This window comes from Grampus griseus, assembly GCF_964374135.1.
Source record: "Grampus griseus genome assembly, chromosome: 11".
Lineage (NCBI taxonomy): Eukaryota > Metazoa > Chordata > Mammalia > Artiodactyla > Delphinidae > Grampus > Grampus griseus.
In genome coordinates, this window is record NC_139005.1 from 11,584,681 (window position 1) to 11,607,466 (window position 22,786).

General features: G+C 36.5%; 1 protein-coding gene across 1 annotated transcript in view; it reads right to left on the reverse strand.

Annotated features, from left to right (window-relative positions):
• Window positions 1-2,255: 2,255 nt before the first annotated feature.
• Window positions 2,256-22,786, reverse strand: part of RERG (RAS like estrogen regulated growth inhibitor) — a 106,851-nt gene continuing 86,320 nt past the window's right edge. Inside the window, exons 3-5 of the mRNA XM_082666646.1 lie at window positions 14,265-14,321; window positions 5,545-5,618; window positions 2,256-3,998 (exon numbers count right to left, since the gene is read on the reverse strand). Coding sequence (XP_082522772.1) covers window positions 3,591-3,998; window positions 5,545-5,618; window positions 14,265-14,321 — 539 coding nt within the window. The 3' untranslated portion in view covers window positions 2,256-3,590. The remainder of the gene's footprint in view (window positions 3,999-5,544; window positions 5,619-14,264; window positions 14,322-22,786) is intronic.

Below are 22,786 nucleotides of genomic sequence, written 5' to 3' on the forward strand. Positions count from 1 at the left end.
GAGGAATAACTAATTTATATTTGTGCAGTCTCGTGTTCTTCTGTAATTTCCACTTGGTACTATTGCCAGTGGTTCTATGTTTTAACAGGTCTGGATTTGTATGCATATGTCTAAGGAAGATGCTGGTGTTGGTGACTGTGAATTTCACTTCCTTAGTGTTTGACTTAAGGTAGCATCCAGGTATCACACTAGGCCTCCTTAGGAGCGTGCTGTTAATGGGCACTAGCTGAGCTTCATCTCCAAGTATAGTACAACAGAATGAAAGAGACTATGTTTCTAGAAGAGGACATTTTAAAAACAATTTTACTCTGCTCTCATTTTCCCTACCCTTGTCTAAATGGACTGAAAATGAATTACAGCCAAGTTACCTACTTGGTCCTTTAAGATGCAATTACCTAAACTTGTAGATCTATGAATTTTTGATATTTTTTCTTACTTCCAAATCCTTTATCCTTTTTCTTTCTCTTAATCCCTTCTCTCTGCATCCCTTCCCTTTTCTTCCTGAAGAATGATACACGTGGCTCTCCAAACTCTTTTAATTACTATACTTACCATCACCTTTCATGTCTCCATCTTTTGGTTCCACGCTATTCTTTTTGCCTAGATATTTTCACCATCTTTCTTTCCTGGATAACTTGTACATACAGTTGGCCCTTGCACAACATAGATTTGAACAGCATGGGGCACTTCTATGTGGATTTTTTTTTTTCCAACAAACATACTGGAAAGATTTTTGGAGATTTGTGATAATATGAAAAAACCTGCCGACAAAACTCATAGCCTAGAAATATCGAAATAATTAAGAAAAAGGTATGTCATGAATGCATAAAACATATAGATACTAGGCTATCCTTACATAGGCATAAGGTGAGTGATATTTAATATAAAATTAATAATGTGTTAGTTTTCTTACCATTTTATAACATTGTGTTCAAAAAATTACATTACAGTACAGTATACTGCTCTCTCCTAATTGAAGAAATTACCTGTCAGCCTATCGTCATGGGTAAGTGTTTTTTAAAAAATGTAAATGTTTCCAATACTGTATTATGAATATGACTGTAATACCATATGCCATACTATTATAGCCGTTCATTCATTAGTGTATAGGCTAGGCTATTGTGAAGCAATCATTTTGATTACACTAGGCTACCATAAAGCATTCTTATTGCAGCTTCCTCGTTATCAATGCATGAAATAAATGTGAATTTCTTTTTCACATGGTCTTTCCATTTTTGACATTTAGCGTTAGTAATATGTATTACATCTACAGTGTTTTGTATCATATAAGACAATATGGCTATAGGTACTGACAGATGATTCATCTTGTAAACCGATGATGTAAACTTACGGTATTGATAACTACAGTACAGTGTTGTAAAAGTATTTTCTCTTCCTTATGATTTTCTTAATAACACTTTCTTTTCTCTAGCTTAATTTATGTAAGAATATGGTATATAATACATATAACGTACAAAATATGTGTCAGTCGACTGTTTATTTTATTGGTAAGGCTTCTGGTCATCGGTAGGCTATTAGTAATTAAGTATTGGAGGGAGTCAAAAATTCCACACAGATTTTCAACTGCGTGGAGAGTCGGCACCCCAATCCCCCGCATTGTTCAAGGATCAACTGTATTCTTCAAGGTTCAGCTCAGAAACCATCAAATGGACTAACATGTCAAGTTACATGCCCAGTTTATCTGTAAATATTTGTTCGTGAATGAATGAAAGCATAAATGAAACAAGTCTTCCCTACATTTTCTCCTTCCTGTATCTTCATCCCACAGCTCAAGAACAAGAGCCATATCTCAGCCTACTAATATACCCTAGTGGATCATAGTCTGGGCTCTACTGTCTGACTTTTTCTCTCTGGGTTCAAATCCTGGCTCTGCCCACTAAGTAGCTGTGCAAACTTGTTTTCCCTTGTGGCTCAGAATCTTTATCCCTACAACTGTGATCATAATACTATCTCTTGCATAGGGGTATTGTGAGAATATGATGAGATAATACATAAGGCGCCTAAAATAGCACCTAAGGACTCTAAAAATGTAGCTATTATTATATTCAAGTGGTTCCAATTTCCTGACCCACCTCCACGGGACCTTCACAAGAACAGAGCTGTTCAGGTGCTTCTTTTCTATATCACATTCACTGATTCGTCAGCTCTGCAACCCAACAATCTCTTGAAGTCTCTCCTAAAACTACAAACTTTTTATGTTATCACAAGAAAGACTGCCTGAAGGTGACAGAATGTGAAAGTTATGCTTTTTATTATATTCACGTAAAATAGTCAGTTACACTGAGTTGTCCAAATGCATTGGTGAATTAAAGCCTCCAACTCTTACAAATTTTTATACATATATCTATGCATTTATAAATACACACATATGTAAAAGATATATATTTCCTTCTAAAATAAAGTGCCCAAATCTTGATATATGGGGGCATAATAGGGAAAAAAGAATCATAAAGCTTTATCAATTATAGACTGTACTTTCTCAATATAAGAATCTGTTTTATATGCATTTATTCAGGTATAGGGAACTCTAATCACTCATTCTTTTCTGAATTCTCCTAAGTGAATTAATTTATCTGAAATATTAGAAGCCACATAGCCAACTTAATGAATCAGAGGCTGGTTCTTCTTACTGTACCTGCCACAAAGCCTGGGCTCCCCAACGGAAGGGTAGTTAAGCCTCATTCTTAATTTTCCTGTTGTTTTCAATGTTGTCTTTCTTCTAAGATGACAAGCAGAGAGAGAAATGAACCAGACACCTCTAATTCCAAATCCTCTATTAGCATTCAATAAAGTCAGGGCTTGGTGAAAAGATTCCTTTCGTCTTTACATCGCCCTGGGCTTGGTGAGAAATGGTCCAGGAGGATTTGAATTGAGGGGTCCTGCTGCCTTTGTTATAATTAAATCTTGTTGGAGCCACAGAAGAAGAATTAGGGTGCAATGATCAATAGATCAAGGAGAGAACCAACTCAAATTGAAATGAAACTCTCTATGACAATGGAAAACTTTGTGAGAGCATGTTTGAATTTAAGAACAAAACAAGGGTTAAAGAAAAACTAGATGATTTAAGATAATTCAGAAAAATCCTCACTTTAAATAGAAACTAAGGCTCTATTCCCTGGTCCAACATCTTAGGTACTCTTCCTGTGTTTTCACTGTATTTTCTATTATCTTAGACTTTTAGGGTGATCATTTGTAGACTTTGACAAGGAATGGAATTTAAAAATGCCTTTGAAAAGACTTCCACCTATCGAAGCAAGGTGAAGATGCCTAAAAATAGCTTAATATGAACACAGCCATTGCAGAATCTGGTGATTACATGTTCAAACTGCAAAAGAGCATATTTTATTCAAGCAGGCAAAAGAGAGATTGTCAGCACTGAAATTGCATTAAAACACTCTATAACTTCCCAGCATATGGGAGGCTGGGACCAGTGGGAAGCCCAGATGTTTCCCAGAGTCAGAACAAGGAATGGAGTATTTTATTCGGGGGGAGAAAAAGGGAAAAAGGGCAAGAAAGTGTTTCCATTTACCCAACCCACCTGAGCAGGGCCTTCACAGGAACAGAGCTGCCTAACTGCTGATTTTGGTGAGCATCTTGTTAATGGCTTGCTTGACGTGCGTGGTAGAGCTGCGTCGCCTCGTCTTGCCCTGGACCATCCTCCGGCGACGTACCTCTCTACACAGCTCGTAGAATATCTCGGTGATGTTCCCTTCCCCGGTACAGGCAGAACACTCGTAAAAAGCACATGCCAATTCTGTGGCCAGCTTCTCCCCTTCTTCTGTACTAACCTGTCTGGAGTGGTCCAAGTCAGCTTTGTTTCCAACCAAGATGAGAGTCACATTCTTGGGCTTTTTGATCTCATCCAGGATGTTCTTAAGTGGCAGCACTTCCTCAAAACTTCCTCGGTCAGTAACGTCATAGACCAGCACAAAGCCTTCCCCCCATCGCATGTGTCCTTCCCTCTGAATGGTGTCTTCCTGTTGGCAAGGAAAATACGGCAGTCGGGAGACCTGGCAGTAATTGCCATGTATAGATGCTGCAGATGCTAACGGTGATCCCTTAATGACTATTCCTTATGTTCAGTGTCATTAAAATTTCTTGGTAGTCTGCCTGAACAAGCTGACCTTCTCAATCAGTTTGGAGTAGAAGCATTACTTAGGGAACTAAACATTTTCTAACTGCATAGAACCTAACTTTCGGCTTCTGATTTTTTCTTGCCACATCATTAAGTGTGTAACCCCAAGAACTACAAAGAAATTATACTCTTAGTTGAGCATATTGCCTCTGAGACTTTTCATCACAAATAAAGAATTGGCCAATAGGTAACAGACAAGTAGACCTTATCCCATCCTTTGAGATCAGAATTAGAGGCATGGCATAGTGAAGTGGTTTTTAATTTTTTTTTTTTTAATTTTTTTCTCTCTTCAGATTAGATTAGCCCCCAGGACAGAAAAACAGTGAAAACTTGTATAGAGAGTCAAACTCAAAGCCTGGGGATTTTGGCTTCTTTTTCTATCTCAACACCCTCCAAATATTATGCAGTCTCAGTAATGACAGAACCTCATTTGCAGTGATTCTCAAAGTGGGTGATCCCTGCTTCCTCAGAAGGCAGCATGTGTGATTTGAAAATGCATTGCCTTTATAGGCTCAAATGATTTCTTCAGGCAAGTATTTCCCCGCTGCCTCTCTTTAGAATCAGTGCTGGAAGGTGAGAACATATATAGGGAGCAGGTAGTGATGAGAAGGAAAACTGTATAATTAGCTGCAAGTATATTTCTTGGATTAAATACTTTAATTCAAGTCTTCTTGGGATCCCAAGTAACTGAAAAGCATCATGAAATCCTTCAGCTGCCTAACTCTCATTCTTAGTGGTCATGCCTAATCTTGGGAACCAAACCTACCTATGAACTTGTTTATAATTTCAGAACGACTGGCTACAAAACAAATTTCTATTAGTTTCATTTTAAAATAAGTTACTATTGTTCAATGATGTGGCTCAAATTTTCAATCGGATGTGGTGAGGTCTGAAAAGAATATTACAGAAGGGATTCTGAAAATGAGGTATTCCAAAAAAAGATTCTAAGGTCATATAAGTTTAGAATATAATACATAGTACATTTCTTAAAGATTCACCTTATACATAAGCATATTAAGGCTCTGAGAACTTCTCCAGTAATGATGTCTGTTTAACTTTATCACAGCATTCCAATGGGAGTTTTGGGAGATCTCTCCAACTCCCCAAAATATAGGTGGGCAATTCTATTCTAGATGATATTATGTGAATGTTATGATATTTTCAAAACCCCTTTGGAATACTGGGTAATTTACATAAGGATGCATTTGCAAATAAGTTAATACTGTTGCAAATAAGTTAATATTGTATTTAAAATAACGAGATAATTAAATTTAAAAAGTCTTTAGGCATCATTAGTTAATTATAGGAAAGTATCTTAATTTTGTTCATATTATGCACATCTCATTTTTATTTGATAAGCTAAATACTTTAGCTTATTCCTCATTCACCTGGCCAGCAGTATCTAGTATCTCCATGGTGACAACTTCATCATCAATGGTTGCTTGGTGTCGGTAGGTTGATTCTGAGGAAAGGTGAAAAAGAAGGGGAAAAGGTAAATAAGTGCATGATTTAATTTGATGCTTAGAATTACCAATTATTCACAGGAGTATGTCTGTTTTTATAGCATAAGGGAATGTGCATCCCAGGAAGTCTTTGCCTCTTATTTTATTCTCCTACGAGGCCAGCTTCCTGATGCTCTCTTCCTTCTAGAATGAGGCCTCTACATCCTAAAATGAGAACGTGATTCCCACAAGTGCATTCTACCTTCATACTCCTAAAACTCCAGTTTCTGGAATCATGTTAATTCCTGTTCCAGACAAGATGGCATATAGACAGAAGCTGTTCATTTCTATCTAGACCTCAACCCTAGGAATGTAATGAACATTAGAGGGAAGTGGATGGCTATCCATGTAAAAAATGACTGTGTAAAGCTATGAGGGACCCTTGGGGCAGTAGAAGGTGGTTGGACCCCAGTGACTGGGGGTTGGTGAGGAACAGTTACCCAACATGGAGGAGGGCTGGGCAGCATGGAGGGGAGAGGGAACAAAGCAGAGTTCATGTTGCCTCTTCAAGGTAGAAAAATGGCAGCAGTTCAATACCAGCCGGAGACTGGTAGGATGATATCAGAGTAGTCCCCAAGCTCTGCTGGAGTCAGGAGAAGTTAGCAGGGCCAACGGCACCAGGTGGCTGCGTGTGCCCCTGAACGTGAAATGGAAACCAGAAGTTAAAATGGTGCTGCTCTATATGAAAACTAGAACAATTGTCATAAAGCACTCAATAAATGATTAAGTTGATGAAGTTCAGCTTGAAGAACTCTCCCTGAAAGCACTAGTAAATGATAAGAAGGCAAATGTGAAAGCAAAATATAAGAGATATGGATAATAGAAATAGACATGTTATTTTCTACTATAAAATGAGCCTCAAAGAGAGAATAAAATCCATAGAAGAATGGAAAATATTTGAGGTTGTAGTGACTGAGAATTTCCTAGGATGAGAGGCATTGAACAACTTCATATCAAAAGGACTGACCTTATAGAGTGGATAAACAACAAGGTCCTACTGTATAGCACAGGGAACTATATTCAATATCCTGTGATAAACCGTAATGGAAAAGAATATGAAAAAGCATGTATATATTTATAATTGAATCACTTCACTGGACAGCAGAAATTAACACAATATTGTAAACCAACTATACTTCAATAAAATAAATTTTAAAAAAGAACTAACAGGACACACAAGGGAAAAAGTCCCATGTCTCAACCTGTTACAACAAAATGTAAGGATATCAATGACAAAGAGGAAAATTTTAAAGGATCTAAAGGAAAAAAGCACATGACCTACAAAAGCATGTGATTCAGATTGACCCTGGGCTTCTCATCAGCAAAACTGAATTCAGGATCCTAATGGAGTCAAGCAAAGCAATGAAACTACAACAAAAGCAATCCAGAATTACAGTTCTAGATAACAACAATATATCAGGTTGGAGGCGGGGGAAGAGACCAGAGGCAGGTTTGAGTGGGCTAATGTACTTGTCTTACTCCAAATGATGACATGACAAAAAAGAAGAACTGAAAAAAGTGAGCAAATTATTCAACTCAACTGTTAGAAGAGGAAAACAGAATAAATCCAAGAAGATATGAGGAAAGAAGTAAAAGAGAAAACATTAGATAAGGTTGACAAAACCAAAGCACAGTGCTTGAAAAATTAAAAAAAAAAAGGTGGGTGGAGGAAAGGTAAAAATCTGGCAATACTGACTAATAAATTAAGAGAGAAGGTGCGATCAAACAAAATTTAGCATAAAAAGGGGAAATAATTACACATTCTGGTGAAATAGTAATAAAAATAATATTATGAACTGTATACCAAACAAATTTCAAACACTTGATAAATTTTGTGAGAGAAAAGAATACACAGATTGTTGCAATGAGAAACAGAACACAAGTAGATCAATAGTGGGTAAGGAAATTTAAATGCCGATTGTAGATTTCTCTTTGTCATAATGAAATAACCACACTCAATTGGCTTTATAGGAGGTTGCTATTAAACATTCAAGAAGCTGTTCTAGAAAAACAAAAAAAAAGAATAGCTACCCATTACACAAACTCCAACAAGAAGTATTGCAAAAGTAATATGAAGAGAAAAGAGAAAAAATTGTAACCTAATTTTATTCTTAAACATAGATTCAAAAATTCTAAATAAAATATTACCCAGTTGAATCCAACAGTGTAATAAGAAAAGTACATCATAAACTAGTAGAGTTTATTTCAGTAATGCAAAGTGTTTATAACTATTAGTGCAATTAACACATTAAAGGACTAAAGAAAAAAAAACACATGATTACCTCTATAGGTAGATCTACAGCATGATAAAGTGTATATAAACTTAAAGTATATGCATATATAGAAAAATACTTTTTTCAAAAAATATGTAATAGCTAGCACATACTGCTTATCATTTGAACACGAATGGTTCTAAACGCTTTACTTATGTTAACTCATTTACTCCTTACAAATATTTCATGCAGTATGTATTACTATCAGATCCATTTTATGTGAAGAAACTGAGGCACAACAACATTTAATAAGTTGCTGAAGGTGACACAGGAGTTAAGTGGTAGGTACAGTTGAGACTGGAACCCAGAAGATTGGCTTTAGGAATTTAGGCTTTGAACCACTGTGCTAAGTAGCAACCGTATTAGATTATGTACCTATGGGAAAGAGGAGGGCAATGAAGGTCAGAGAGGGGATGCAGGAAAAATAAAGTGAAATAATATAAAGGCTTCACATACACATGACATGGTGCCAGGAAAACAGCAGCATGATTAACTGAAGTATTAACTCAATTAACTCAATTATTTGCACTTCAAGTACCCAAATCACTAACCAAGCAACTAACTAAAACTTAGAAGTTTCTTTCTCATCAGGGTAGCCAGTAAACCAGTGTTTTTATTTCATTTCCTATCTGTCTCATGTTTCTGACTTTCATTTCTTCAGCTCATCAACTATTTTACAGTTCTTTTCTGACCACAGTTTTAAGTAACGTTGTTGTAAATCAAGTCTCCTACTCAAAATAGAAGCCACAGAAAGGAAACTTAACTAAGCAGCATAAGCTATAGCCAAGCTAGCCTTCGACCTGCCATCAGTCGTGTGTAATGATCATTGCCATAGGCATGGCCCATTGCGAATGTATTTTCTGAAAAATAAAATTTTAAAATGAAGTTTTGTTTTGTTTTGTTTTTTTTAGACTCCACATATAAATGATAACCTGGCCATGGACATTTAGGGTGCTTCTATATTTTGGCTATTGTAAATAAATGTACAGTTCAGGGAATACAGCCAATAGTTTATAATAACTTTCTATAGTGTGTAATCTATAAAAAATTGAATCACGATCTCGTACACCTGAAACTAATATACTATTGTGAATCACTATTCCTCCATTTTAAAAGATGAAAATGGGATTATGTTCAATAGATTTTAACAAGGGTATTTTACGTTACTGTCATTTTCCTATAATACGTAATCCCTATGTGGTATGTACAATGATTCTCAATTCTAGATCACTCCATCCCCCTACTCTTCTATGTTAAATGGGAGATTATTGTTTTGTCTGATTGAATGCTCTAAAATACCATTTACAGTAGCTACTCATCTAGAAGTTTTCTCTCAGTTATTTCCTTTTCATCTTCAGTGCTCCAGCCTGAAGAGGAGAGGCCAGAGGGCAGCACACAGCTAGGATCCATGCCCTTTTTGTTTCTCTCTCCACTGCTCTGCAGTGACCTTTGCACTGCCTTCCCTTTCAAAGGACTGGCATCAGCCCTGGAGCCTGGAAAACAAGAGTTCCGGGCTCTAGCCCATCTCTTTGCACCAAAAGTTGTCTGACAGGGACATTTTTCTCAGTTGCCCCCATGATAAATAGGATATGTATTTCAACCACAGAAGGTCACAGTAGGGGGGGGAATAAAATATAATGAAAATGGTATGAAGTTGTGCGATTCTTTGGCGGTTTGTTAACCGAAACAGAAACGTTGAAAGGCAGGAAATGAGGGAATGTTAGCCACAGACAGAGCAGCGGGTGGCAGCAGTGATTTCATCTAAGCTGAACACTGGTTTCATGCCATTTGAAGCATTTTTTTCTTTAAGCCCCTTCTCTCTCTCATTAGGAACCCATGTCTACATGTAAAACCGTGGAAACATTGCTTACAGAGGCAAAACCTTGTACATCGTGTGCTAGAATTATCCGAAGATAATTCTAAAAAATGTACTAAGTACTTTGGAGTGAAATTCTACTATTCATTCTAAAACATGAGAATAAGTGTGTATGTGTTTGGAGGGTGGAAACACTTTTCTTTTTTTCATACTAACAGAGAATGATAATTTTTAGTCTCTTTTCTTGAATGTTAGGGAGAATGATTGTTTAAGAGATACTTTGAAGTGAACCAAATATTGTGTACTATAAGGTCAATATTAGTTTCAAGATGGAATTAGGCATATTAAATATATATATATATAAAACATATATCTGAAGTTCACTGTATATGAGAGATACATGATTTATAACCTATATTCATTACCATTTTATAAACAGAAGTATATTTTGTATACTAAAAGAAGCTGATGCTCAAAGGGATGTTTTGTGTGATTAATCCTTTCACTAATTTGGCTCTTCTGCAAATTTCAACATATTAATATGGACATTTGGCTAGTACAGTAACAATGACAGTAATGTTTATTTATGCTATAGTGGGAATTGTACTAACTGGAGTTCTATTGCGGTCTAACCACAGACTAGCCACGTAATCTTGGATAAATTTACTTCTTTGGACTTGCTTCCTTATTTGCCAAATGACGATCTCAAAGTTCCTTGCTGTGCCAACATTAAATAGTTCTGTGAGTTGTCTGAGCACCTCTGCTTTAGTATCCAGTTGAGAGCATTTGTTCCGGGTGTGTCTCTCTCTTAGAATGAGCCTTTCCAAGCAGAGGGAATTGTAATGCAGGCAGGAAGAGCCAATCTCAAAATCAAAGTGTCAGCGTGTCCAATATGTCTCCCACTTCCTACCCTCACTCTTGTCTGAGCCTTTACTAACCAAGTAGAAACCATAATCCATTCAAACACAGGGTAGGGTGCCTCCTGGGTAGTAGTAGCCTCTCTCTCTCTCCAACTGCCCCCAACAAGCATAAGTACACGTACACACACAACTGTACACGATCTAAGCCTTTGTCCGTGTTCTCTACCATGATCAGCATTTTCTGAAGGTAGTATGACTCTCAGAGGTAGAGATTCAGTTCTTTCTTTGGAATCTAATCAGAACACAGAAGCTGTGCTGCACCCAGAGCACTGCTGCCACCTCCCTCAATCAGGGGTTTTTCCTGGCTAGGTGGTCCAAGTCCCAAATCCTATAGGCTCCAGTGGTGGTTTTCGAATGCAATTCACAGACCAGCTCTGGCCTCTGACAAAGATTTCACTGGTCCGTGGCGAAATGAGAAAAATTTAAGGAAAACTAAAATTGTCCAATGTAAGGGATTGAATTTTTTCTTAGACTATATCCTTCAAAACACTTGGAGGCTAATAATATTTCCTTCTTTTATGAAATGTAGCTGCCACCAGAATGTTTAGTTTTCCCTCAGCCTCTGAGCCTCCGTCCCTAACTGGAATTCCTGTGATAGTTCCTCTCCTTAAAAAAAAAATATCTAAATTTTGGGAATCACTTGCTGTTTTCTTTACAGAATTATCTGAAGCAAGAATTATCTGTAGCAAGCATTTTCTTTATAGAATTAGCTCAGAGCAATAGATATTCCCATGTTGTTAACATGTTGAGTGGTGTTCATCGTCTTCAGCGTCTCATGGAGCAATAATTCTGTTACAGGTTGAAAAAAGGCCCCATGTTTTGGAGGAAGGCTGTGCATTCAGAATTCAAAACTGTCCTTTGCAAATATGCCATTTTACTTTCTAGGTAGCTTTCCCTTTGGGTGGTGGTTTTGAAACTCTATAATAATAGTATGGAGTTACATACAGGAAATGCTTGGTTCATCTCGAATCAGATGGATTGGAAACTCCTGTAGGCTAGAACATTAGTGACTTCTAGTACTGAGTGTACACACACACACACACACACACACACATACACACACACACACACATAAACACACACACACACACACACACACACACACACACACACCCAGTTTCCAGGGTGACTGAATGAAAGCCTCACCTGGGAGTGAGTCATCTATCTGATACTCCTGACGTCAGATGAGCACTCTTGTTGCCTAGCAACTGCAATCCTTTTGGAGCAGCACGGTACAAGGTCACTCAATAAAATTTCATTCTTCTTCTTTTTTGTGTGTGTGTGGTACGCGGGCCTCTCACTGTTGTGGCCTCTCCCGTTGCAGAGCACAGGCTCCGGAAGCGCAGGCTCAGCGGCCATGGCTCACGGGCCCAGCCGCTCTGCGGCATGTGGGATCCTCCCGGACCGGGGCGCGAACCCGTGTCCCCTGCATCAGCAGGCGGACTCAACCACTGCGCCACCAGGGAAGCCCAAAATTTCATTATTCTTAGTGAAGGAAGCCCGAGCTACAGATAACTGATGCAGGAGATTTCTATTAATAGCTGTCATTTTTCAGAAGGAATAAAACCAAAGGGAAAATGGTTCACCCAAGACTAATTAAAAAGGAACATTAGTTACTAGAACATATTCAGAGAGAGCTCAAAAATTTTATGAGATCATTTTTTAGAAGCTTCATCTTTCATTGAGATGTACTGGTACAGCTAAATAAAATTATTATTTTTCTATTAAACTCCCATAAATTATCAAGATTCTCAGGGACTATAATCTTTATAAAACTTAGATAAGTAATAAAAATATAAGAGGAGAGTAAGCATTTACTTAGGTGGGGCAAACAATAGATAATGAATGATTTTTTCAAACCAAGTGCATTTTTAGATCCACATATATCATCTTAAGATTAGATTGTGGCTATATTAAAACATGTCAAAAATTATTGATGTTGAAAAACATTTTATTTAAAAGCAGAAATAGAGATGATTAATGAATGTAGAGACATGCTGTTCTCTTAGATTAAAAGATTAAATATTTTAAAGCTGTGAATCTTCTCAAAGTAATTTATAGTTTTAATGCAATTCCAATAAAAATTATGTCATGTTACGATAGAGTTTTAAAAAATTGACCTGGAAGAATAAACTAGAGATAGTAGCCAAGATAATTCTGTAAAAAAGTAAAGAAGGAAGGCTTTCTCTACTGGGTTTCAACATGTTCTCAGGAACATACAATTATCAAAAGAGTGTGGTACTGGCATTGGATGTGAAAAGCAAATCTAGAACTGCAACCTCACATGCATGATCCCATGTATGAAAAAAAGGCAGCATTGGAAGCAGTGGGGAAAGGTGGGGATGGTTCAGTAAATAATAGGAAGACAGTTGGTCAACTATTTGGAAAAGATGTTGGGTCTTTACCTTTTACTTCTCAGTAAAATAAATTCTATAGATTAAAAAGTTAAAGATTAGATAAAATATAAGATCACTGTCTATTCCCTTCCCTGTTCAGTTTCCCTTTGTAATGCTTATCACTATTTGACATGTATATATTTGTTTTTTGACTCTTCTCTCTTCATTAGACTGTAAGTTCAACCAAAGCCCATGTTTTCTCCGTCTGCCTATTGATTTATCCGCAGCACCTAGAATCATCATAGGAGGCATTTAATACATACTTGTCAGATGAATGAGTGAAAGCAATGAAAGGAGGCACAAGGGGGAAGAAAGCCCCCTTTTAAACTGAATGTGTGTAACCTTGTAGTGATAAACACGAAAACAAAAAACAAACCAGGAATCACCTTGCCCCACTTCATCATTCTGAGGAAGGCCAGCTCGGTCTGGGACACTGTGCCTGGTAATGAAATGATGTATGCCTCTCTCTCTCCATATGGATTTCAAAGACATTGACCTTTACAAAACCAGCTGAGGTCCCGAAGCATACCAAACAAAAACTCAAAGGCTTAATTCAGAGTCAAATCGTAGCTTATTTGGAACCCATGGATTTTCAGTGTTATTTTGAAGATGAGAACTAAATAGATTACGAATAAGTACTCTGCTTTGGACTATGAAAAATACATGTGATGAATACCTCATCCATGAACACTACTGCTACTTTCAAGATCCAGAGATATCAATTTTTGCTGCTTTTTTATTTTTTAAATAGGCTTAAATCAGATTCATTGGAGAGAGGAGGGGGAGAAACATAGTTTATTTATACATTTTCCCAAAATGAGCATTCACAAGTTTTATATTACTGTTATCCTCTCCTCCCCATGCCATTCTCTCCCACACCCAATTAGCCACGACCGCTGCATCCTCTTCCTCCCACTAGAATGATGCTACGTTTACTGATGGAAGAGCATCAAGTTGTACCCATTTCCTCCTTGTCTCTGGTTTGACCTGATTTCATTCTATGCATTAAAATTCCACAGGGTTCTAAGCACAGATGGCATGCAACGCACATCCACCTTCTTACAGGGCTTCTTCGCGTGATTTGATACGGCACTTCCCAAATAGCTGCAAGATGCTTCAAAATGTTGCAACAGAAAATGTCATTCTCTCTTTTGGGTCAAAACTTTGATCAGAGAGAAGGATGAAACAAAATTTGACCTACCGAGGGTGGGGTCATATTCCCAGATGAACCGTTTGGTCAGAAATCGCACTACAAGAGCTGTGGAAAAAAAGAACAACATTTCAATCAAATTTGTTAATTTTCTTATAGTTCTTACCCTCATCAGGAAAGAGAAATAGCCCATACAACTATATGTGTTTTATGTTTCCTGGGCATATAAACCCAATACAAACCCGATATATCGATTTATGTTTATTCAGATATTTTTAAAATTTCATATTGTGGCCTAAAAATTGGTGTAATGTTTTAATGGTTTGTTGTGCATTAATGAGCATCTTAGATTTGTTCCTTTAGTCACAGAGTTAAAAACATCACAATGTGAAAATGCGCACATATACAGTTTTTAGCAAAACAATGAATGTAGCCATAAAGCATTACAATATGGATCTCTAAAGTTTGAATACTGATAATGATTGATAAAGACCAGTTAAAATGTGATGATTTTTACTGTAATGAAAAGATATTTGTATTATAAAAAATATTCAAAATTACAGATTTTATTAGTGAATCACTAAAGCTTCTCAAAAGTAAGGCCAATGAAGTACTTACTGTCAGGATCTGGAACTATGCTATTCACTTCACTTGCATGATCTCCTCTACCAGCGCTTCACCCCTGAGAGGCAGGTACTAGGATTGACCCCATTTTTCAGATAAGGAAACTGAGGCTCTGAGAGGTTAACTCATTTAACTCAGCTCACCTAGCTAGTTAGTAGCTGAGTCAGGATGTGAATTCAAGAGGCTGTTTCCGAAGCCTGTAATTTCTCCATTGTCTAAACTGAATTTAAGGCCAAGGCCATCTGGCTAATATTTAACTAGAAGGTGAGTCAGAAAAAGAGCGATGCTTGAGAGAGGTGGATTCTATTGTCCTTAAAAAACCGATGGGGCACACGCTGAACATTTTCTTATTCTTGTATTATAGTTGAAAACAATGGTTTTTAATCTTAAAAAAACCTTTTTTTGGAGGAGAGCATCACAGACAGTTTAAAAATAGAATGTAAGCTTTGGACCCTTTCCCTGGGAAAATGTATATACACACAGTCTAGTATATAATTTCAGCGGGCTCACCAGCCCTGTGAATACCCTTGATGGTCTTTCTGGGATCCCACTGACCTTAACTAAAGAGTCAATGTCTACTGTATTTAATCATTTAAAAATGTCTATTATGGTAGTTTTACTGAAATGCCCTTTATGTAGTAGTCTATAAAGATAATCCTTGGAGAAACAAGACTATTGAGTTGAAAGTCACTGTCAGTCTCTCCTTTGTCCACTGCCTCTGTTAAGATCAACAGGGTATATACCCTCCTACCGCAGTGGTTTATATGAGAGATCCCAGTGCAAATTGCAATGAAAACCTCATAAAACAAGACTACAAGTAAACGTGCCTTGGCTGGAGACTGAAAGCAGCAATGTTCTTTCTAATTACAGAGTGTGAGGCCGAATTTGAGCCAAAATATTTGCAGTGCCTAAAGTAGCAAGGCCACTGACCCTATAATACTTCCCACAGTGAGTGTACGTGTGGTTTGATCTTCAACTTGCAGAGTCTGTCACTGTCCACTCTCTTGAGACTGTCTTTTTTTTTTTTCGTGTAAGAAACTGTAAGCCCTAGACAGATAGTCTTCTGTTTTTCAATTGTCAGTGTTAGTCAACATAACTGCTTACAGTATTCAAAGAGTTTCACATTTTGTCAGAACATGGAGTTTTAACTCAAAAGGTTGTGACCTAGAAAAATTCATTTATCTGGCATCTTCAAGCCATGAGCTATTAAATTAAAAATTTACAAAAAAATTAACAAAATTTTTTACATAACTGAAGTTTGAAGTACCCCAGTTCCCAGACCATTTAAATTTAATCATTTCTCAAAGAAATCTTTATAAAATGTTTTAGACAGGCCATTGCCTTTCAAAACCAAGTATACCGAGTAGAACTAAATCACTCTTAAACGTTTGGATCTTAGTTAAGAATCTTGATTAGTGCCCTGTGTAGTTATGTGGCGATACTTTTAGAAGCTGTAGAGTCATTGAGGCAAAACAATTCTAAAGCGCTAGGGCTTTTGCGTATTTTTAATTTTTGGTTATCTAAATATAATTTTTCATATACACGCATATATAATATTTTCCTCCCTGAAATACCATGGCTTTCTCTCTCTCTCTTTTTTTTTTTTTTTTGCGGTACGCGGGCCTGTCACTGTTGTGACCTCTCCCGTTGCGGAGCACAGGCTCCGGACGCGCAGGCTCAGCGGCCATGGCTCACGGGCCCAGCCGCTCCGCGGCATGTGGGATCTTCCCGGACCGGGGCACGAACCCACATCCCCTGCGTCGGCAGGCGGACTCTCAACCACTGCGCCACCAGGAAAGCCCCATGGCTTTATCTTTTTGCCACGGTTTCCGAGACCACCTCTAATAACCTATCTATAAATGTACTTTGTTACTTTTATTATTCCAAAGATGGATAAGCCGTATTAACAAGCTTGTTAGAATTTTGCCTAATATTGGAGTAAATTAGTTCTGGGGTTTGGTTTTAAACAATTTGTTCCAAGAATATAAAAATGATTCTGGTGCACCTTTGAGTTATCATTTTGTTGTTGATAACATCGTTCCTGCTTACTCCTGGGTTTTGGGCTTAGTTTCAGATTGTCACCTTGTAATGGGCAGTGCTGCTCGGCTTAATCAATGAAATCAATCTACACATTTTTAAAGGGGTCTACATCTTTATGTCATGGTTATTTTAACAAAAGAATCATACATTTAAAAATATTCAATCTACTTCAAATGCAGTAAAAATCATCAAAAGCCATTTTGAAAAATGGACATGTCATATATTCATTTTTTGAAAACATGTTTTCATCTCTCACAGATTATTCATGGAAAAGACAAATGCATTTTATATATTATTAAGTTTTCAATAATATCATAATGTAAAATTATTAGTCAAAAGAATGAAAATAATTTTACATCTTTGGAAATGATATCTGCTAACGGCTTTATTGTTATTTAAATTGAGGTGCGTAAGTGACATTCACCATTTATTGATGCAATTACAAAACTTCACCAGTATTATTTCATCCCTAGTTTTATTATAATTTTATTACGAAATATAATTTTCATATGGGATATATCTTATCAAGTCTCACCTCCTCCACCACGACTACTCTCATCACATGGTTTTACCTCTTAACGATAATACAATTGCTTTCTCAGTGGTGTCCCTATTTTAACTGCACCCCCCAGTACTCCCTTACACTACTCTCCACACAGCAGCCAATGATTCTGTTAAAACTTGAACGAACTCTCACATCTTTTCCCCAAACGTTCGCTGACCTCATCTCATTGAATAAGTATTTTTCGAGTGACTTCTCTGTGCCAGGTTCTGTTTTAGCTGTTTGCAATAATCCAGTAAACAATTGAGACAAAGATCTCTGAACTTACCAAGCTTATATTCTTCTAGGAGGAGACAGATAAAAAATAAAAATAATAAATAACAATAGTCTGTTAGAGGTGTTAAGTGCTATCAGATAAAATAGGAAGAGCAAGGTAAGGGGGATTCAGCATTGGGAGATGAGGGTGTGAGAGTTATTATTTAAGATTGGGTGACCAGGGTAATTCTTGATGTGACCAGGGTAATTCTTGATGAGAAGGTGATAGAAGAAAGAGATGAGGGAAGATATGTGGGGGGAACAGTGCTTCAGGAAGAGGGAACAGCCAGTGCAAAGGCCCTACAGCAGGAATGTGTGCTTGATATGCTCAAGGAATATTAAGCAAGCCAGTATGGCTAAAGCAGAATGAGCAATAATAAGTATAGTAGTTGATTAGGTTATTTCCTGTCTGTCACGATTATCAGTGTAAGCTAGTTTCCAACAAAACGGAAAATTCACTAAGTAGAACTTAATCGAAAGAAATATTATTAAAAGCAACATCAAGATAATAAATAAATAGGATAAAATTCTGTTTATAAGCAAGAGTTAGATGGGAAAGTTTCTATATTAAAATAGCCATACTATTTCTAAAGGTTAACAAGATTGGGATAGTTTTTCAAAATAATTGCTGATGTCATTATCACGATGAGGCAGACATCTGAAGTACCAGCTGTAATGACTAGAATGATATTTTTAAATGAAAATTGATTGGATGTAATCTGTGCAATAAACCAACTTTTAGAAAGAAATGAACTTTTCAAGGTAAATGAAAACTAACACACATGATATTCTTATACTTTAAAAAAATTTAAGAGATAAATTCAAGAGAGATTCAGACAGAACTTTCAAAGGTTACTTTTTAGACTCATATTCTTAAAAAAAATCCTATTATGTATGTCATTATTTTTCACTTATACAATCATGAAACAACTTGATTAACAATCTGTATAATACAACTGTGTTGTAAGATACTTAAGCATATGAGACCTCCTAAATATTTGTGATCATTGTCTTTTCTCTAGGTCTCTTAAAGATGTATCCTTATTATTAAAAATCTAGTCTTTTTGTCTGAAAGGAACTCTTATCTCTTTACTGATGCATATTGAATGTGTTCTTAGTTAAAACAGTTTCCAATTACCTGTCCTTTCCAAACTCTGGCTTTCTCATCTATAATATATGGATAGCAATATCACCCTGTGGCTCATAGTTGATTCTTTTGCTTCTCCTGGATCCTCATATACCTCTGCAACATGAATTTCAATCATTTCCCATACCACTCCTTACATCACCCCACCAGACTGATTGTACTCCTTACTAACATCACGCATATTCATCTCTTAATGCCTCTAATCACATTGTTACTGCTGCCTTGAAAGTCCTTATCTAACTAGTAAAATCCTAATCATCCTTCAAAATCTAGTTCAAATATAACCTCCTTTATGAAACCTTTCCTTTCTTTCTGTATCAGTTAGCAATTGCCATGTAACAAATACAACCCCAAACTCAGTAGCATACAACAATAAGCATTTATTATGGGAAAATTATCATGTGCTTATAGAATTGTGGTCAGTTGATTATCTTGGGAAAAAATCCAACTGAAAAGTGTTTAAAATAGTTAGGTCAGAGTTTTTAGGATAGGAAAAGAATTTCTGCTTCAATTGAGAGTACTTCAAGGAACATTAACTTTCACCTGCCCATTTTGACTAACTTTTGAACTTGCCTTTGATCCTGGTAACACACCCAGTGAAAACCCTTAATTTCATATTGTGCTAAGATGGTGCTCATTATCTCCTACATTCATATCATAATGAAAAGTTATTGTGAATATGTATTAAGTGATGTATATGGTTTTTATTCGGTAACCTGCAGGACTTTCATACAAAATATATTTATTTTTAAATTGTAAGACCAGGTAACTTTTAAATACTTTTAAATGACCTTCCACAAGAGTCTATTTAATTTAGAGCAATTATTTCACGAAGAGTTTTAATTATACTGTGAAAAACAAACAAAAACTTTTGTTATAGGAAAAGAAAGCAGATATGGATAATACTAGCATAATCAGAGTCCATTCTGGGTTATAAGTATATTTACTGCCCGTTATCTGAATTATTTTTCCAATTTTTTTACAACCAAACTTCCCAATGTTTAATACACATGTTAAAGCTTAAAAACCATGAAAAAACATTATAATAAACTTACACAGTATCCCATTTGTGAAACTTCTCAAAATTATGATGCATAGAAGATAGGATGTCTCTCTTTTCCTCTTCTTCCCGTTTCTACTTCATTACACTACTTACACTGTAACTACTTGGCCAGCAAAAAATGTGAAACAATGGTATACATTACCAAGCTTAAATGGGTGGCAAGAGTCAACACTAAATTGCTTTCAGTTTGAATTTCATGAGTGATAGGGAAAATGTCACAATAAGTAAAATATGTGAAAAATCATGAAAAAGAGAAAGAGGAAAGAGTTTAATACCACTTGGGAATGGTTTCCTCACTTCACTAAGCACAGCCTCAATTTAAACAATATCATAAAAATTATAATGGGAAAACAGTAAGAAAAAAATAGTGCAGTTTTGTCGGTATTGTTATCCACCTTCCTTTATTGAGTGTGTGCTATCAGATCAGGTGCTGTGCTGTATCTTTACATGTATATGTTTACTCTTCATTGCCCCATAGCATGGAATATATGCATGTGATTATGTATATGGATACACATATTATAGGTATGTGTGTACCTCAAGGAAGAAATTGAGGCTCAGATTATTTACATTTCTTCCTGAAATATGTGCCCACTTGTCTGACACCAGTGTGTCACCCTCTCTCATTTAGTGGAAGCCCCTCTTTTTACAGATGAGGAATTTGCCACTAGAAAGCTGACAAGTCTTATTGGTATACTCCTCTATTGTTACTAGACTCTTAATTTGAAAAATTTCAGGGAGAAAGTTGTATGTACTTTAGAAACAGGGTCTATTTTGAAGAAAATATATTGTTTAGTCACCTAACACTGCTTTTGTGACCAAAAAAGGGATCAAAACCCTGGTGAAAATAAAGGCTTGAAATGTCTCTAGAAAAAAAGTGAGTTTCTAGACGCTTCTAAACACTCCTGGGCTTCTTTTCTTGCCTTTGTGTGGGGCACTGACCCTACTCCTTTCATTCTGTAATGCATGGTGTACTAACACACAGGGAGAAAATGCAATCATCCTGATGGTATCATTTGGCTTCATCGGAACGTGGTTTGCTGTATGTTTCTTCAAGGTTGCTTTCAAGGTTAATAATTATTATTTTAAATACAATGCAGAGATCCTTACTCATTTTGAGTGTCCCATAAATAATTTCAGGCTGATTTCTTTTTTAACTTTGCACTCTGGAAAGTCCAAAGAAGCTAAAAACTAGTCAGCATATTAAGTAGGTAACCCAGAATGGAACTAAATCAATGAAAGGGAAAAAGATGTATTAGAAAGCAATAGACTCATAGATAATGTTACTATTCACCAGAGCATTTCTACTTGTGGTAACTAGTGAAGGATCACCTCCTCTTTCAAGTCTTCCCTGGCCTTCCCAAGCCGTTAATCACTCCCTATGTGATATGAAATTGTCACTTGTTTCTTCTCTATTATAAAACGTGCACAGCTGTCTTGTAAATTATTCACTTATACTACCTTATGTGTTACAAATTGTGAGTGACCTGAGATCAGAGATTAAGCCTTGTTCACCTTTATCTCCCATGGCTGGCATACTGCCTGATACATGATATGTGCTCAATAAATATTTGAAGAAACCAATGAGGAAACAATTAAAATCTGGATAAATTATTTGGCCCCCGTATTACTACTGTACTCAGGTTGGTACTCTAGTGTGCTTTTATTATCTGAAAACATCTTCTTTACAGCGGAACTTCCAGTGAATATATAGCACCACTTCTCAGGTTCAATGCCTACTTCAGATGTCTATTGAAAACCTGATTCGTCAACCTACAGGACCCTCCAGGCCCCTTCTCTCGGGCCAGAGGAAACCACAGCCCCAGACCTCATACTACTATCAGCCCTAAGTTTAACTCCAAACCTTCAGTGTTCATAAGCGTCAGGGAAATAAAAATGAGCTTACTTACAGAAATAGAGCGAATTCTACCTTAGACCTGTGGAGAGAGTTTATTGCTGAATACATTAATTTTGTAGAACTAAGTACCTATTTAATAACTATATGAGCTGTTGGATTAAAGTGTATATACTCTTAGAAAATACCACTTAAGTAGATTTTAGTTATGATTTAAATAAAGACACTAATGGAACTTCTGGAATGCTAACTATCAGAAGGGTAGTTTGTATTGACTATTGACTACAAGCTTATTTGTTTCTCATAAACACTCTCAAAAGTAGGAATTAATGTTCCTATTTTACACATAAGAAACCTGAACTGAAAAGTAAATAAACTTGTCTATTTTGCAGAGCAGTCAAGTGACAGAACTGATTGAACCCAGGTTTGTTGACTTTAAAATGCATGCTTTTTCTAATGTCCAATATTTACCACTATATTTTAATATTTCTATGGATATGATTTAATTCTGAATGGTTGGAATTGTTTTCCCTATGAGCTTACATCTGACAAAGAGGCATGCTTTGAAGAGTGCATTTTTTCTTCATGACTAGATTTCTTCATCCTCAGTGGAGGGAATATCCATGACCAGAAACCATGGCAACACAGAAAGAGAATATGAATTTCAAGATGCAAGAAGGAAATTTTATATAAATAAGATTTTTGTTTTTCTCTTGAAAAGGTCTTTAAAAGATGGAGCAAAAGAAAAAAACAAGTGTGCAATGATACAGACATAAAGTAGTGTATGATAAGCAACTGTTTTCTTACTAGTTTCCTCGGTCATTAACAAGTTCCTTCTTTCAACAACACAGAATAGAATGTCAGGAAACATTTTAGGCAGTGAAGAAGACAGCACAGAAAATAAGACACGGTTCCTATTTTCGAGGAGCTGAGAATTTGCACTTTTGCATGTTCCAGGAAAAATCAAAAGACATGTGGGTAATTTAGAATGTTGTCTAAGTCCTGTTATGACGCCTGGGCAAAAGAA